This window comes from Acomys minous (assembly GCF_964271855.1).
Source record: "Acomys minous genome assembly, chromosome: 3".
Lineage (NCBI taxonomy): Eukaryota > Metazoa > Chordata > Mammalia > Rodentia > Muridae > Acomys > Acomys minous.
The window spans coordinates 112894226-112910892 of NC_140485.1; the positions used below are offsets into that span (position 1 = coordinate 112894226).

At 40.2% G+C, this 16667-nt stretch overlaps 1 protein-coding gene across 2 annotated transcripts; it reads right to left on the minus strand.

The window, feature by feature from the left end:
- Positions 1-1402: 1402 nt before the first annotated feature.
- LOC311594315 (uncharacterized protein) lies at positions 1403-9597 on the minus strand. 2 transcript variants are annotated; one of them, XM_084775880.1, is made up of 3 exons: positions 9361-9597; positions 2352-2457; positions 1403-1739 (listed from the first exon to the last, which is right to left on the minus strand). In XM_084775880.1, exons 2-3 carry the CDS (start codon positions 2450-2452, stop codon positions 1526-1528), a joined length of 315 nt encoding a protein of 104 aa, XP_084632006.1. In that variant the 5' UTR covers positions 2453-2457; positions 9361-9597; the 3' UTR covers positions 1403-1525. The 2 variants fall into 2 exon arrangements, with proteins under 2 accessions (XP_084632006.1, XP_084632007.1); XM_084775881.1 differs by having other exon boundaries at positions 1403-1762.
- Between the last annotated feature and the right edge of the window lie 7070 nt (positions 9598-16667).

Sequence of the window (16667 nt, forward strand, 5' to 3'; positions counted from 1 at the left end):
CAGCATCCACCCAATGGAGTTGAAAATTTAAGCCACACAATCTGTGCATAAATCTTTATACCAGCTGCATTCATAATTGTCCAAACTTTAGAGCAACTGAGCCAAGTGGATGGAATGAACTGTATTTATCACATCCAGATATTGGGATGCTATTGTTAAAAACAAATGAGCTAACTTCCCACACGAATGTTAAGGAAACCTCAATGCTGACCAGCAGATGAGATCAGGCATGTACAGGGTGGCATGGCCATAGACCAAGCTTATTACATGAGAGAAGCATGTAGATCAGATGGTGTTAGGGCAGATGACTGTTCAGGACATACCATCATAGGAGAGTCACATACTTCTAAGTCTGTCCAAAGTGATGTAAAGTGCAAATCCAAGATTGACCTCAATGCAAATGACACATGAATGGCAATGATACGTCAGTGTAGGGTTTTCAACTATAACCAGCACAACACTCTGGTAAGGTGTATTGTTAAAACAAATCTATATATACTTCTTGGTTTTACCATGAACCTGAAATTGAAAAAAATGGCCATTTTTTTAAGTGATGGGAAAAAAAGTTAAAAATAGGAAGTTTAGAAAAGAGCAAGTGAAACTTTATTGATGATGATAATTATTTATAGGAAAAATTATGTGCAATGTAAAAAAAACCAATAGCTTGTGTATATGTGGCACAGATGTCTGCATGTGTGAGTGTACATGTGTGTGTAGGCATGCATGCCGATGTTTTACATGTGTGTGGAGGGCAGTGGTTCACATCAGGCATCTTCTTCAATTACTCTTCATCTTATCTATTGAGAGAGGGGTTCTTTCTCGCTGGCGCTGTACAATCAGTAGGAACACAGATCATGGACTTCTATATGCTCTGTGGAACCAGCATCTGTCATGGACTTCTGCATGGTTTCTGGTGTCAGTACAGACCATGGACATCAACAGGGACCTCTTCTGCCACATCATTGGCCATGGACACACACTATTTATATGCTAAGATATATTCTTTAAAGCTGAGTGATGTTAGTGTACACCTTTAATTCCAGCACTCAGGAGGAAGAGGCAGGCAGATCTCTGTGAGGTCAAGGCCAGCCTGGTCTGCACAGAGTTTCTTTAGAGGGAGGGAAGAATGGGAGGATACAAGGGATGGGATAACCATTGAGATGTAACAAGAATAAATTAATAATTAAAAAAACCCTGGAATCTCAGAGTTGCTCTGACCACTCACCATGTACTCTACTTGTTGTTGAGTATCGGGTTAGATTTTAGGAGGCTTGTTTGGAGGTCACTGGACACAAACCAAGAACTGAAGCCAGAAAACTTAACTGTTGCTGGGCCCAGAAGGTTCTACTACAGATTTCCAAACAAATCTGGAGACAAGATGTTGCAGGAAGATAATTTTTTTATTCCATTTTGGACTAGGGAAAATGGCATAAAGACTCTCCATCTTGAAGAAATGTGTTCTCCATACTCCCTAAAAGGAAGGTCTTGTGGTGGGGTATGTAGTGACTGGTAAGCAGTCATGCTCTTAGCTCTTTGTCTCCAGCCTCCGGTTGATTAATCTCATTTTTGAAAACCAGCTACAAGCTGCTTCTTCTTCTTCTTCTTCTTCTTCTTCTTCTTCTTCTTCTTCTTCTTCTTCTTCTTCTTCTTCTTCTTCTTCTTCTTTTTCTTCTTCTTCTTCTTCTTCTTCTTCTTCTTCTTCTTCTTCTTCTTCTTCTTCTTCTTCTTCTTCTGTGTCCCTATTGACACATGAAGTTTACAACTGAAAAGCAGTAAGGCAGGAAGGAGAAATGCCACTTTAGTGTCTCCTCGGAGAGGCTAGCTACTGATTGGACAGACAAGGGCAAGCAGAGGGCTCATGGAGAAAGGGCCATTTCTGGCAGGTAAAACATGATTTTGTGGGTTTTTTTCTCCCATAAATATATCTCTTTTTGCCTCTGTTTTTAACTCCTCTTAATCTGTTATGTTCACAATTGCTGGTTGGAAGAATGGGATCTGATTCATAGCTCTGGCCCCGAGTAGAGACTTGGCATTTTTGAGCTGCCCTAAGATTCATAAAGATAACTGTCTAGCAACAGAGTTGACGTTGCTGACCGCCCCCCTGCCCTTCCTGTAAGAGTTAACCCAGCTCTAGAGGTGCGTGCCTAGAGTTTCAAGAAGAAGTAAAAGAAAAGCAAAGATTCCAGTGTACTTGTGAATTACTGCACAGGAACACTGTCTAGTCCCAAGATGGTAGAAACAGTGTGAAGTCTTCCTAAACATGTACACAGTGGTTTCTCTGGCCATTGTCCACTCTCTCTCTCCTTAAGAGGGTTTTTCTCTGCAGTGGTGTCTGCCGTTATCTGACTCACCTTTGAGAACAGCTCACTTTGACTTGTAATAAAGGTCGCCTGCCCCCTCCACTGTGCTGCTGGAAGGAGAGCTCCTGACAGTTGCATTCTGACCTCATCATGTGTGCTGCCAATAAATAGATGTAATTAAAGTAGTTTTAAAAGTGCAATCAGAATGCCTTCCATTTGTAGAATAATTAATTCCATAGACATTTAAAATGGAATCTCTTCAGATGTACACTGATAGAATTCTGTCTAATATATAACCAGAGCTAGGTATTTTCAATCTTATTAAAGTGAAGATAAAAGCCACTCTCTAGGCTAACATTCTGATACAGGAACTGGAGCCCTGGGTTCCCTTCCCTGGTTAGCTACTCATTGGCTTTGTAGGAAAGGGGCACATTTTATCGGTACCCAAGCCTAGACTTTTCTTTTCAACTCTCCATTCCCTGTATACTCAGATAATCAATTTTATTCCCTCTGAAATCTCTGAAGGGGTTGAAGAGCAGATAGTTTAGCTTTGCAATTAAGTTTAGTTGTTTAGAGGTTAAGATATTTTTAGGTCTAGATAGATGTTTTAAGTTGATAATGCTGATGGAACCTTGACTGCAAGTTATTGATCCAAATTGCCAGCCTCTGTCGTAACAGAATGTGAGCTATGACACCCGCCTGTTAGCTGAAGAAGAGGTGGGGTGGCTTCAATACCATGTTTCATGGTTTGAATTAAATGTTGTATGAGTGACCTTGGAAACCAAGGGAGTGCAGAAAAGCCCAAACAATCAGCGGTGACAGTGGGGGGATGATATTTGGGGTGCAGTTTCATCCATGTACACTGTCTAGTGCTTTCCTCCTCAGTTAACATCATCAAGTTACCCTCCCACAGGCATGACCAGGTGATTTTCCATTCTCTCATGCTAACAGTGAATGCCCACCAGCACAAATTGTAAGGCATAACTCCTCTTGAGATAAATATTTATTTCTTGATCTGTGTTAGGCTAAAAAGAAAGTCTAAAGACACATAGCAGCATACTGATTGCTAGTTCACCAAAACAACCTGACACTAGACATGATGTCTTGGGAAACCGTGACCTAAAATTTCTGTTCTTTGGCTCTGCGCATGTGGCCCCCACCTGTGCATGAAAAAGGTGCCTCACGCAAGCAGCTATCATCACTGTGGTACATTTTTTGATTCAGCAGCTGAAAGCAACAGCTTATGTTACAGAAAATTGGTAGAGATACAATCAAGTAAGTAAAAGTCATTTTGTTTTTCTTTAGAAGTCAGAGTTCAAAGACTGGGAAAAAGAAGTTTGCAAAGCACAAAGACTCCAGCTTTATGGCAGCAGTGCACAGAGACTGATGACAGAGAGACAAATAAACAGACAGGAAGAGCCTGGGAGGAGATGACGATGCTTTTTGCTCCCTAAGGGTCATCTCCTGGTTACAGAACAAAGGGAAGATGTGGTGAAGAACTGACAGCCACAACTATAGAAAACACAAACACCATGAGAAAACAGCTTGTGCATCAGAATTTGGGCCCCTGTGGCAAACATGGTAGGTGTCAGCCAGCAATGGATGACATTGACAAAAGTGGTCTCGCAGGACCATAATGGAGCAGAAAAATTGCTATCAGCTCATTTCACTGTAGCATGGCAACATGCTGCTGTTGGCTTCTGTGTGTTTCATGTGACATCAGGGTAAACACCCACCCTGCCACTGGGGTTGCACAGAACATACAGTGCGGTACACAGAATATTGATAAGGCCAATAAACAGATATAGTCTTGGTTTACATGTTAGCTGGGTTTCTGTTACTAAAATAATGTATTACGTTATAGTCACATTGCCTCCCACCCATGTGTAAGCCAACCATGTGAATAGAAAACTCCACCCTAGAGGAATGGAAACTTCAAAGTTTTATTTAAAAACCCTTCTATTCTTTAGAGATGGTTTATTATACGACTACTCTCTAAGGTGCTGATGGGAGATTCAGAGGAACTCATGCCCACTGTCTCCTGATTGCGCGCTTTCCTACTCACGTCCACTGTCTCCTGATGATATGCTTTCCTCTTGGGCTTAAATCAGTCTCTTGGTTTGCACATAAGGGCACTAGGAATAATAGTTTGCATCATATCCATATGCCACATAGCTTAGATGGGCAGTAGTGACGCTACTGTCTACGGTGGTCAGGCATACTCTGAGGTGATCTTATAGTGAGAATTTGACTAATGACTCATTGCTTGGAACCCCTTCAAGCATTAAGTAATGTATGGGCACATTTAAGAAAGGCAGTGTCTACAATACAGGCGGTAAACCTTAAGCCCCTACCCAGATGGACAGAACACTCCCCACAGTAGAGTGGAGAGTGGGATATGACTTTCTCACATACTCTGGTGCCTCACCTTTGACCATGTCCCCTGGAGGGGGAGACCTGGTGGCACTCAGAGGAAGGACAGCAGGTTACCAAGAAGAGACTTGATACCCTATGAACATATACAGGGGGAGGTAATCCCCCTCAGGAACAGTCATAGGGGAGGGGAATAAGGGGAAATTGGGAGGGAGGGAAGAATGGGAGGATACAAGGGATGGGATAACCATTGAGATGTAACAAGAATAAATTAATAAAGGAGGAAAAAAAAAAAAAAGAAAGGCAGTGTCGAAGCCAGCCAACATATGTGAATTGAGAAATATTTAATCAAAAGATTTATGTTATATTTACTGAGGAAATGTCTCCATAGCTAAAGTTTTTTTTTTCTTCATGCTTAAGAGCAGCCAGAGCTGGATGTGATGGTGTGCACCTGTAATCCCAGCACTCGGGGAAGCAGAGGCAGGTGGATCTCCGTGAGTTGTAGGCTACACAGAGAAACCCTGTCTCAAAACAAAACAAAAGAAAAGCCAATAAGCAAGCCAACAAAGAGCAGCCAGGCTCTCATCTAGCAGAGGGTAGTCTCAAACTCCAACTCATTAAATAGCTGAGGATGGCTTTTAACTCCTAATCCTGTTGGGTCTCCTTGCCAAATTCTAGGACTGTGAGTATGCTCCAGTATGTATATTTTTGTGTGGTTTTACGTCATGCCGGGGATCTAACCCAGGGCTTCCTGAATGCTAGGTAACCAGTTTACCAACTACAACCCAGCCCTGACTAGGCTTCAGGACACAAGTCAGTAGTCTATCAATTATTCCTGGGACCCAGGTCATTGCCTTTTAGAAATGCAAACCCCTTAAGTCACTGTGCTGCATCTATAACCACTGGGCCCAGATTTGCCCCCGAATTGGCCAACTACGCTTGTGGATAACAAGACTTGTCATTATCTGGAGAGTACTTGAATAACTTGTAACCAAAGCAATTTTTGATATAAGATAATAAGTAAGTAATAATGGAGGAAAATGATATGTCAAGATACATTCAGCAATTAAAACATGATATGGGCATAAAGTTTCTATTTTTGACAACTGCAAATACTTCTGTGATTTCATGGCAATGTGTTTGTAACCCCAGCATTGAAAGTCTGAGACAAACAGATCCTGGGGGCTCTTTGACAAGCCAGTCTTGCAAGACTGTAAGCTTCAAATTTAATGAGATACTGTGCTTTAAAAAAACAAAACAAAGTAAAACAAAATACAAGCACCAAACCACCCTCCAAAACTTCACCAAAAACCAAAAGATGGAAGGCAATGGAGAAAGAGAAGCAACATTGATCTCCAGCCTCTACATGTGAAGGCATAGGCAAACGGGCAAGCACACGTTACACACATAAATACAAACATCACACAAACATTCATGTATGTGTACATACACTAAACAAATATACAAACATGATACACACTGAAGTTTTTTTTTTTTCAGCAAGAATGTATCCTTAGTTGGGGAAAATAGTCTTTAGAATTGGGCTTAGGGGATGATTTTTCATTCAGATCCAGAAAATAGCAAGAAATAGCCTTTGAAGTGGTATTGTAATTGACTATGTACATGTAAATTAATAATAGAATTCTTTCAGTATGAATTTATTGATATGGTTTCTGCTTTGAGTGTTGAATGACAGACATGATGGCAGCTGTTATCCAGGCATGGAACCTTCCTGTAAGGATGGCCATGTCTGCTATTAAGTTGCTTGTAGAACACAACCCCCTCCCCCAACAGGAATATGAAAAGGCCACACCTGCTGTTTCAAGATCTACAGCTTTTGCATCTGCTCAGTGATATGAATAGAAATTTCCACACTTGAACTTGTCCCGTGATGAGTTGCAGCCAAGAAACATGCACTAAAGTATTATGTAAATTATCATCAGATTTCATGTATAATAAGCATCTATAAGGTATATTTGAAACATGAATGAATTTCAAATTTAGTCTTAGGTCTTATTCCTAAGACATCTTATGTATATGCAAATATTGCAAAATTCGAAGAACCCCAGTGATTTACTTCTGACTTCAAACATTTCATATAAGGAATACTCAACTTGTAAAGACCCAAAAACAAAAGTGTCTTTTTGGGGAGGTTTGCCCACTACACACATGAAATGCTGATGAAAGAGATTTTCTAGGTCAAACTCTCAGAATGTCCAATTGACAGGGTGTGATGGATTGAAGGAGAATGTTCCCCACAGGCTCAGCTATTTGAATATCCAGTTAATTGAGCTGTTTGGGTCCATTTAGGAGATGGAGAAAGTATGTCACTGAGGGTGGGCTCTGAGGTTTCAAAACCTTGTTGCATTCCCAGTGGGCATCCTGTTTTAAGTTTGTGGTTCAAGATGTGAGCCCTCAGCTTCCTGCTCCGTCTGCTCTGCCTTCCCTCCACCATCATGGACTTTAACCCTTTGGAATCATAAGCCCAAATAAATGATTCATTCTAATGGGTGCCTTGGTCATTGTGATTTACCACAACAATGAAAAGTGACTGATACACAGAGACAAGAGTAACATTACTTTTTTCATTCCTTGCATTTTCTGCTCTTACATTTGTGACTGGTGTAGAAAAGTACATTGGAAAGAATGAAAGAACACTAAACCTGTTTGGTTGTGTTACGCTACATTTCACAGTAGAGGTGGCACAGTTTGCTAGTTACATCTTGTCAACTTGATAAAAATTGAGTCACCTGGCAAGAGAGAATCTCAAGTGAAGAGAATTGCCTCTACCAGACAGATATGTGGGCATGTGTCTGGAGACATTTTCTTGACTGCTGATGGCCATGAGAGGTCCCAGCCCACTGTAGGTTGCCCATCACTGGGCAGGTAGGCATGAGATATATAGTTACCTGTGCAAGTCAAAGAAAATAAACTGAGTGGCATCATTCCTTGCTCCTCTTTCAGGTCTTGCCTCCAGGTTTCTGCTATGAGCCCCTCCTATGGCTTCCCTTGACGATGCACTTTGATCTTTAAGCCAAATGAACCCTCTGCTCCCAGAAGCATATCATAGCAAAGGAGAGGCAAACTAGGACAGGCGTATACTGATTAAAGAAATACAGTGAACTTTCACACCATATGCTAGGATAAAGGGATCTTCTTGTCTGTTCACATGCCAACAGTTATGAGGAGCACCTGCCTGGTGGGAGAGGTGAGATCCCCAGAGGCTGAAAAACCTAAGAAGAAGGCCAGGGTCATCCTGTCAGACGGATTACCAATATGGAGGATATGGGAGCTTAGGTGTGAACGTTGGTCAAGATAATGGAAGGAAAATCTGTACCTGAAATCCCCTTCCTGACTTTCAACTCTTTTACACCACCTGATTTTGACAGGCTGGGATGGGCATCTCAGTCAGGACAGATAGAAGTTAGACATTCACAAATGTCAGCAGTGCTTCTGGTGGTGGCTCCTCCATTGCTCTGGTTATGAGTTATCCAGGCAGGGCAAAGAGGTGTCAGTGATGTACTGGGGCTGCTTTATAGGATACTAAAGGTTAGTTAGAACATTCTCTTGCAGTATTACACCATGCTTGTAGCACCTTAATGAAGGCATGTCTACAATTACATAGGCTAGAGTTAGCTGACTTTAGGATCGTATTTTGGGGTAGTCTCAGGGGCATCGATCATAGAAACTGTATAGTTTGAATAGGACACTTAGTACATTTCTTGGTCATATGAGGCAAATGTAAATATTTTTCTCCTTTGCCTTATATCATGAGTACTTCACAAGTATTGATTACTTTCTCTTTTAGTATGAATCAGAAAGCATTTGATTTAGTGTCTGATCTGTTTTCTTGTAGAGAACTGCAATTCCTCTTGTTCCTGTACTTAAAACACTAACTCTGACTCTCTCCAACGAAACCTGCCAGTCAATCAACTGCATTACAAGCTGAAGGTTATTGCTGTTGAGATACCTAATACCAAGCGAATATCACACACTCATTTTCTACTCTTAAAAATCACATCTCCTTTAATCTTAAAAGTGTCTGCCTACCCTCAGAGTTCATCATAGCTCTCACCTAGTCTGAAGATATACTTTCAGCCCTGCCAAGTGTGGATTTAAATGACTATTGCTTTTAGATTAGTGCCACTAATTAGGTCTTAATGATTTTATGTGTTAAAGCTGATGTCATAGATAGATTGTGAATGCCTTGACTATTAGGCCTGTCTCGGGGGGTATTTGTTTCCTTGACAGCACTAAATCCAAGGGTCAGCATGTGACAGATCCTCATTAAATGCTTGAAGACTTAAACCAAGCCAACATGGAGATGGAGGAGGGACTCTTAAGTCTGTGAGACAGTGCTAAATGTTCACACCAGGGCCTATGGAGATGACTCAGTCACACATATGAGAATCTAGTTGTGTCCCTGGCACCTGTGTAGAAATCTGGGTGTTGTAGTGCACACCTAAAACCCAGGCTCAGGGGAGGTGAAGATAGAAGAACCTCTGGAGAAGTGCTGGACCAACAGTCTTGCTTAGCTAGTGAACTCTAGGTTCAGTGTCTCGAAAATATGTGCCTCCACATGCACCCACATATTCATGCACCCACACACCCATGCACCCACAAGCCATATATCCATGGGCCCACGTATAAATACATGTACAGATGCATATATCATGCATACACATACCGTAGATTTCCTTAATCAGTGTTGCAAATGCCCCCTTTATTACCCTTCCCTCAAAGACTTCTTCAGAATCTCATCCTTGCTGTTCTCTTTGCCATCTGCCCTTAGTCATTTTCTCAGCCGGTATCTGTCTACAGGTTCTTCGTGATCATAAAATGAGGCAAAGGAGCTATTGAAAGAATCTGCTGCACGTCGCCGCATAAGAAATGTTACTCACCACCAGCTAATGTGACATGGCAAACCCCCAACCACTGGAATGTTCTAGGTCTATTATGGAACACAGCAAAAAATGGAACAGCCACACCATGCACTGATGACTTCACAAATTTATTCTCAGAATCGGTGAAGTAGTGACCATAAATAACTGCAAAGGTTTTGCTGTGTTATATATAAATGTACCAACTAAGTATAGACTTATCTCCAGCTTCTGGCTTAGTTGACAGTGTCTGGTTTAGTAGAGGACTGATAATTAGTTTGAGGTATAAAAATAGCAAAATTCAATAGTACTTGGTTGAGCTTTTATACCCAATAAAGGTAAAAACAATAAGCGAGTATATTGAACAAAGTATATGTTCATAAAAATCTGTACAGGAAGTCAAACCAGTGAGGTAGATTTTCATTATTCTGAAGAGTTTCATAGAATTATTTTAGAGCTTTTTTGATATACTCATTTTGAGATGTGGTCCTGAGATGTAGCCCAGGCCAGCCTAGAACTTGTTATGTAGCTCAGGATGTTTCCTAACTTCTAGCAATTGTCCTGCCTCAGCTTCTGAATGCTGAGACTCGCTGCTTTTGTCAACAGCCCTGTCTGAGTGCAGAACTTTTTTGTTATTCTGAATAACAAAGGGAATCACGTGTTTGATTAATTGCACTTTGACTGTTGTCACCTTTTCTGGAGGGCAGTAGAGTATAAGAGAAGGTAAATAGGTACACTGTGTTTTTCACTCGTACTTCTTGTGACAAGAACTTTCTTGCTGGGTTGTGACATACAAGGGAGAACAGTCATTTTTCTAGGAGAATGACTGTGGTGGTTATTCCCAAGAGAAGCTGCCTAAAGGACTTTTCTAGTTATAAGGTTCTTCAAAGACAAAAAACAAAAACCAAAACACAAAAAACAAAAAACAAACAAACAAAAAAAACCAATCTCTCAAAAGCTGTGGAGAGCTGCGAGCAAACACAGCATCCCCCTGGGGCTTTCCCAAAGCTCCTCAAGTCTAAAGCTTCAGCTATGCCCTCAATACCTCTCACCTGCTTCTTGGTTTGAAATTGCACGGGGCTGGAAATTCTTAGTGGAAAGCACTAGAAATACTTGGTGAGGTCAATTTAAGAACTAGTACGATCTCTAAATGCCATCTGTAGTTAATTAAATAGGCCAAAGCAAGGCAGACCCCCCCTCCTCCAAAAATCTATGCTTCTATACAGAATCATGCATGGATATTGGCCCCTGACATTTGGCCAAGAACAGCCGCTGCTGAGGGACAGTTCTAGTGGGGGCCACTGCAGTTCTGGCAGATCTCTCTGCCTAATCCTTTTGTTAAGTGTGAGGGCTCCATGGTGACCTTGTGCCTTCTGCCATATCCTGCTTGCTTCAGCTTTTATCTCTGGCAGACTTTCCCACCCAGTGAAGCTCATGATTCCCTCTGGTTTAATTTGTTACCTTCTGCTTCCCAGAGAACCCAACTGTCAGGAGTATTTTAATGGATTTGTCTGGAATGTAAAAATTCCACTGTAGTTTGTAATTTAATTTCCCTTTTATTCTATCAAGTTCACCCAAGAAACAGAGTCAGAGCCTGGGGTTTGTGTGTAGACAGCTGATTTTGCAATGTCATATTCCAAGGGATAGGAATAGGGAGCTGGACAGAGTGAAACATACCCCCGAGGGTGGTTACTGAGGCGATCACTGTGAAATCCTAGGTCAAGTTCCATTAGAGGCTGAGTGAGGAAGTCACTCCAACTTCCTCACCGCCCCCCCCCCATCCCTTAGTGGCTAAACATTGCCCACAGAGTGTGAATTTCCTTGCTCTGCTGTTTGCTCCTGTATTTCAGTGGCTGAATGGATTGTTGCTGACAACTCAACAAGGAAACAGTAGAGAATTCCCTTTCCAAGTAGAGAGAGAGAGGAGGGAGGGGGAGGGGGAGGGAAACACATTGTAGCCAGATGCTGGTTTTATACCTCTGTACAGTTACATTTAACATTAACAGTTGAAATAAAATTATTGGTTAAGAGATTGTAAGGTGTGGCCAAAAGATAGACTTTCTTGCCATTAGGTATCTACTAGTTAAGCCAAATTTTAAATAAATAAAATTACAAAAGGATATAACTCAATCTGATATGGTCAACTTTATAACATCCATTAATATTCTACTATTCTCATTTTTAAGTCACTTCTTCACTTTGTTTCCTTGATTTTTTTTTTGAGACAGGGTTTCTCTGCATAGCCTTGGCTATCCTAGACTGCTTTATAGACCAGGCTGGCCTTGAACTCACAGCGATCTGCCTGCCTCTGCCTCCTGAGTGCTGGGATTAAAGGTGTGAGCCACCACACCTGGCTTCCCTGATATTTTTAAGGAAAATGTAATGGAACATTAATTTTTACTCATTAGAATCTTGATTTGGACCAGCAACATGAGTGAAAATGCTTGCCATGCAAGTATAAAAGATATAATTTATTCCAGGGATGCCAAGGTAGAAGACAGACAGCTGGCAGGCCAAGGAACCATGAAGAGGTGAGAATGAAAACTCAGAACAACCAGACTTGGTCAGCCAGACTGGATCAAAACTTCAAAAGGGTCTGATGCCATGTTTTAATTTTTCTATCCATTTAAACACAGTAAAACTTTGGGGGGAAATGTCTCCCTGTGACAGTCCTTATAACAAAGCTTCAGGGATGGCTATATCAAAATTCACTTGAAAAATACTCTGCTATATAGCAAAGTACCTGAACTGCTTGTGTGTGTGTGTGTGTGTGTGTGTGTGTGTGTGTGTGTGTGTACGTGTGTGTGTATGTGTGTGTGTGTGTGTGTGTGTGTGTGTATGTATGTGTGTGTGTGTGTGTGTGTGTGTGTGTGTGTGTGTGTGTATGTATGTGTGTGTGGTGTTGTGTTTCCCTGAGACAGAGTTTTTCTGTGTAGCCTTGGCTGTCCTAGACTGCTTTGTAGACCAGGCTGGCCTTGAACTCACAGAGATCCACTGCCTCTGCCTCTGCCTCCCAGGTGCTGGGATTACAGGAGTGCACCACAGTGCCTGGCTGAGATCTTTCTTCTAAGAGTGAGTACTATTGACTGCTAAAGAGTGCTCAGGAGCTGGAGAGGAAGAAATTTCATAAGCCTAAGGTGGAATCTACTGATGGAGGATACAAAATACATGGGGCTTCTTTCAGAAGCATTAGGGTCAAAACAATTTTCAGGATTGGGGGGAATTCAGTTGGAGGTTGGCTTCAGACAGAATGGCAAAGCATCACCCTTTGATGAGCATTCTCACTCACTCCAGCAGTCCGGACACCCAGGCATCCTTCTTCAATACTTTGAAGAAAGCAGGCCTGTACGCTTAACCATCCTGGTTTTTCCAACACTTGCTCTAGGCCCTGGGCTTCCTATAAGGAACAGCTCCTGAAAGCTGTCCTCTGGCCTGCACATGCATGCCGTGACATGTGGCACACATGCACTCACTGTGCATGCACTCTGATTCTCTAAAAACAAAAACAACAAAAAGAGAAATTTTAAAATGGCCTTAATGTTTTTATCTGTATCAAAAAACTTTAAGCATAGACACAATACTGTCATCATTTTTAGCAAAACGAACTTAACCTTTGTTTACATTCACGTTTTCTGTTTTTAAAATATGCACGTGCATAGACACTTTCAAGTGCCATTGATTTGTTAAAGTGACTGAATTTGATGTGTCTTGTATAATTTTCAATATTCTTCTCTGGACTGAAAGAAAATGACATTCTGTAGACGAGTTCTTCCATATTGACTTCTTAATCTGGTTTTCTCAGCCCTATATGACTCAGGGAAGATGCGCTCTCTCTCTCTCTCTCTCTCTCTCTCTCTCTCTCTCTCTCTCTCTCTCTCTCTCTGTGTGTGTGTGTGTGTGTGTGTGTGTCTTTGCTTTTTAAACATGGAAAGAATAAAGAGGAATCTTCATGTTGACTAATACCTAACAGAAATCTAGCATTTCCTTTATTTTTAATGTAGCAAGATCACAGGAGCCTTAGAAGTTGTCAAAATATAAATTTTGTGTCCATACCATGTTTTAATCATCAAAGATACATTGAAATATCATTTTCATCATTAACTTAGTATTTTATATAGTTACTACAGTTACTGTAGTATATTTCAGATTATGACAGTCTTGCTACCAGAAACTGATTAGCCAATGTGGGGACAAACCTAGCCCTACTAAGTATAAAGTAGTGTGCATACAAGGTTTGCATTTCCAAAAGGCGTCTGATCTGGGCTGGAGATGCAGATGGATCGAGAGCTTGCTTAGCATGCAAGGACTCCTGTGCTTGACCTGTAGCATGACCTAAATTGGATACATTCCAAGACCCGGAAACTGCAGACAGGAGACCAGGAGTTCAAAGTTATCCTCAATTACATAGTGAGTTCAAGGCCAGCATGTACTACATGAGACCCAAATTATGTTACAAAACAGTGCTGCCTTTTTGTGTCTTTTGGGTTAGACAAGGTCTTATTTATTAACTTAAGGCAATGGGCTTAAAATGTGATGGATCTAATGTAGTGCCACGTCATCCAATCTAAGAAGGTGGGTCTGAAGACCTCATTTTTAGTAACAGAGATTGTAGCGCAGTACACACTTGCCAGAGCTGACAGAACAAAATTCTACACCCTGCATGTATTAAACAGCAGATATTTTCTCTGCACACTCTGAGAAGTCTGCAACAACGCTGTTGGCAGGGTTGAGTCTTGATAAAGTTAGTATCCTTGACATGCAGATGGCTGTGTCTGCTATGTCCTCTGAAGCCCCTGTCCTCTGGCCCTGATCTTTCCTTGTGTCCTTATTTAAACTTGCCAGTCATATCTACTAAGCCACCACTTTGGGGAGTCTCAACTTAGCTGCGTCTTTGGTGGCCAAAGGGGTTGGCTAGAAAGCAGCTCAGTCTCGAATTCAGACAGCAGTTGAGTGACAGGGACAGGGATAAGTAGGGAAAGGCCCTGAATAGACAGGAAGAGTCAGAGGTCTAGCGGAACAAGTGCAGGGGTAAAGAGTACACTGAGACCATCACCAGATACTAATTCCAGCCACATGTACTCTAGGTCAAGTGATACTATGGAAATAGTTTTTATTTGTTGTCTGTCTGTCTGTCTGTCTGTCTCTCTCCCTCTTCTACTCTCTCCCAACTCATTTTTTCAGGTATGCTTGCCCATGAAGGTACATTTGCAGGACAGAAACTCACACCAAGAGTTTACTTCAGAAAAAAAAAGCAATGAAGAAGTAATGCATTAAAAAAAAAAAAAGTAAAAACTAACAGTAACATGATCCAAGTAACAAAAGTAAAGAAATAAAGGGATTTCAAAGTTATATATTAATAAAATGTTTTAAACACTGATCAGTTTAATTAATGATAGTCTAATTAATTTTTCCCTGGGCTTTTGCTCAGTGTCATTCTAAGGCCATGACTGATGAATGGTACTTTTGCAGTCCTTATGGAAATGTGCCTTCCTAGGATCTTTCAGAAGTAAAGCCTTGACACTATTCCTAGAGGGGTGACATCCTTCTATCACCGAAATTAGCTGTACAAGTGCTAAGGTAGACTGGTGGTATTCAGTCAATATAATTGGCTTCTATTGCAGGTCATTGTGAGATCATGAACTATATGTTGTGACAAATTAAATGGGTCCTTGTAGGATGGTAAGAAATTATCAAATGCTTATGTACAATGGACATAAAAAAATTTAAGTGGCTGTATAAATCACTTATGCTTCATTTATGAAAATAGAATAATAAAAATAACAAAAGAAATTCACCTTCTGATTGATTTATTCTTAACTTTGCCTAGTTTCTCTGCTTTCAAAAATGCCACATCTTATGATTGGCAAGAAAATCTACCCTTTAACCAGTATTTTAAATCTAGGTGGCATATAAACCATCTCCTATGTATTATATGCTCAAGACACACATTAGTGTTGCAAACAATTTGATTAAGTAATTATAATATTTAATTCCATTTCTTTAATCATTTGTTGTCTCTGTCTTTAACACATTATTTTTGTTTTGTTTTGTTACATTTTATGTTGGAAAAAGATTCAATCATGAAGTAAAAATTATGTGGACTTGAACATGAATCTTTTGGTTGGGTTACCTTGACCAAGATAATGAATTTCTATAAACTTTAATTTTTTGTTTCTAAAATGAAGAATAATAGCTACATAGACTTGTGAGACTTATTCTCAGAAGTTATAAAAAATATTTTTGGTAGACCATAGATTTAAAAATATAAATGATTGCTACTATTATTAGAACATATTGTGCATATCATACACATGTAACTAAATAATAATTGTGTTTGTTAGAATCAGATTTCTCAATACTTATACAATTAGGTATCATATCACACAAATAAATAACATGTACATTCCATGCTTTAGTATATGAAATAACAAATTATCCTGGAGAATAACAATAATTTAATTTTATTTAAGATGTCACATTATCTTTTGTAATCTGGTTTTAAAAAATCATTTATTGATGAGTTTTGAGAAATGAATCTTTAAAATAAATTAGTAATTTCAATGATAATAATAAATAATAATAATTATTATTATTTGGATGGAATTTTTGAAAAAAATTGAACCCTTAAATGTTGAGTTGTTCTCTACTCAGATTCTGAGGAGTTCAAAGCTACCATAATAGGTGCATAGATAAATAGATAGATAGATGGATAGATAGATAGATAGACAGATAGATAGATAATAGGTGGATGGATGGATAGATAGATAGATAGATAGATAGATAGAAAGGTAGATTGATTGATAGGGGATTGTCTTACACAAACACAGAGGATAAACTCCCCAGGTATGCAATTGGAAAACGATAAAAGATAGATGACGGATGTTTTAATTCTAGTCTAGTCTAGGGGCATGAGAACAAGGTGAATAGATGGTATCATTCTACTATGATGGCTCAAGGGCACTCTGCATACTCAGTGATCCAGCAAAAGTCAATGTTTCTGTTGAGTAAGAAAGCAGAAAAACAAACAAAGAAAGAAAGAAACAAACAAACATGTCTTCAGGGCATCGGAGAGGGCTCCGTTGTTAAAAATACTGTCTGCTCTTCCAGAGGACCT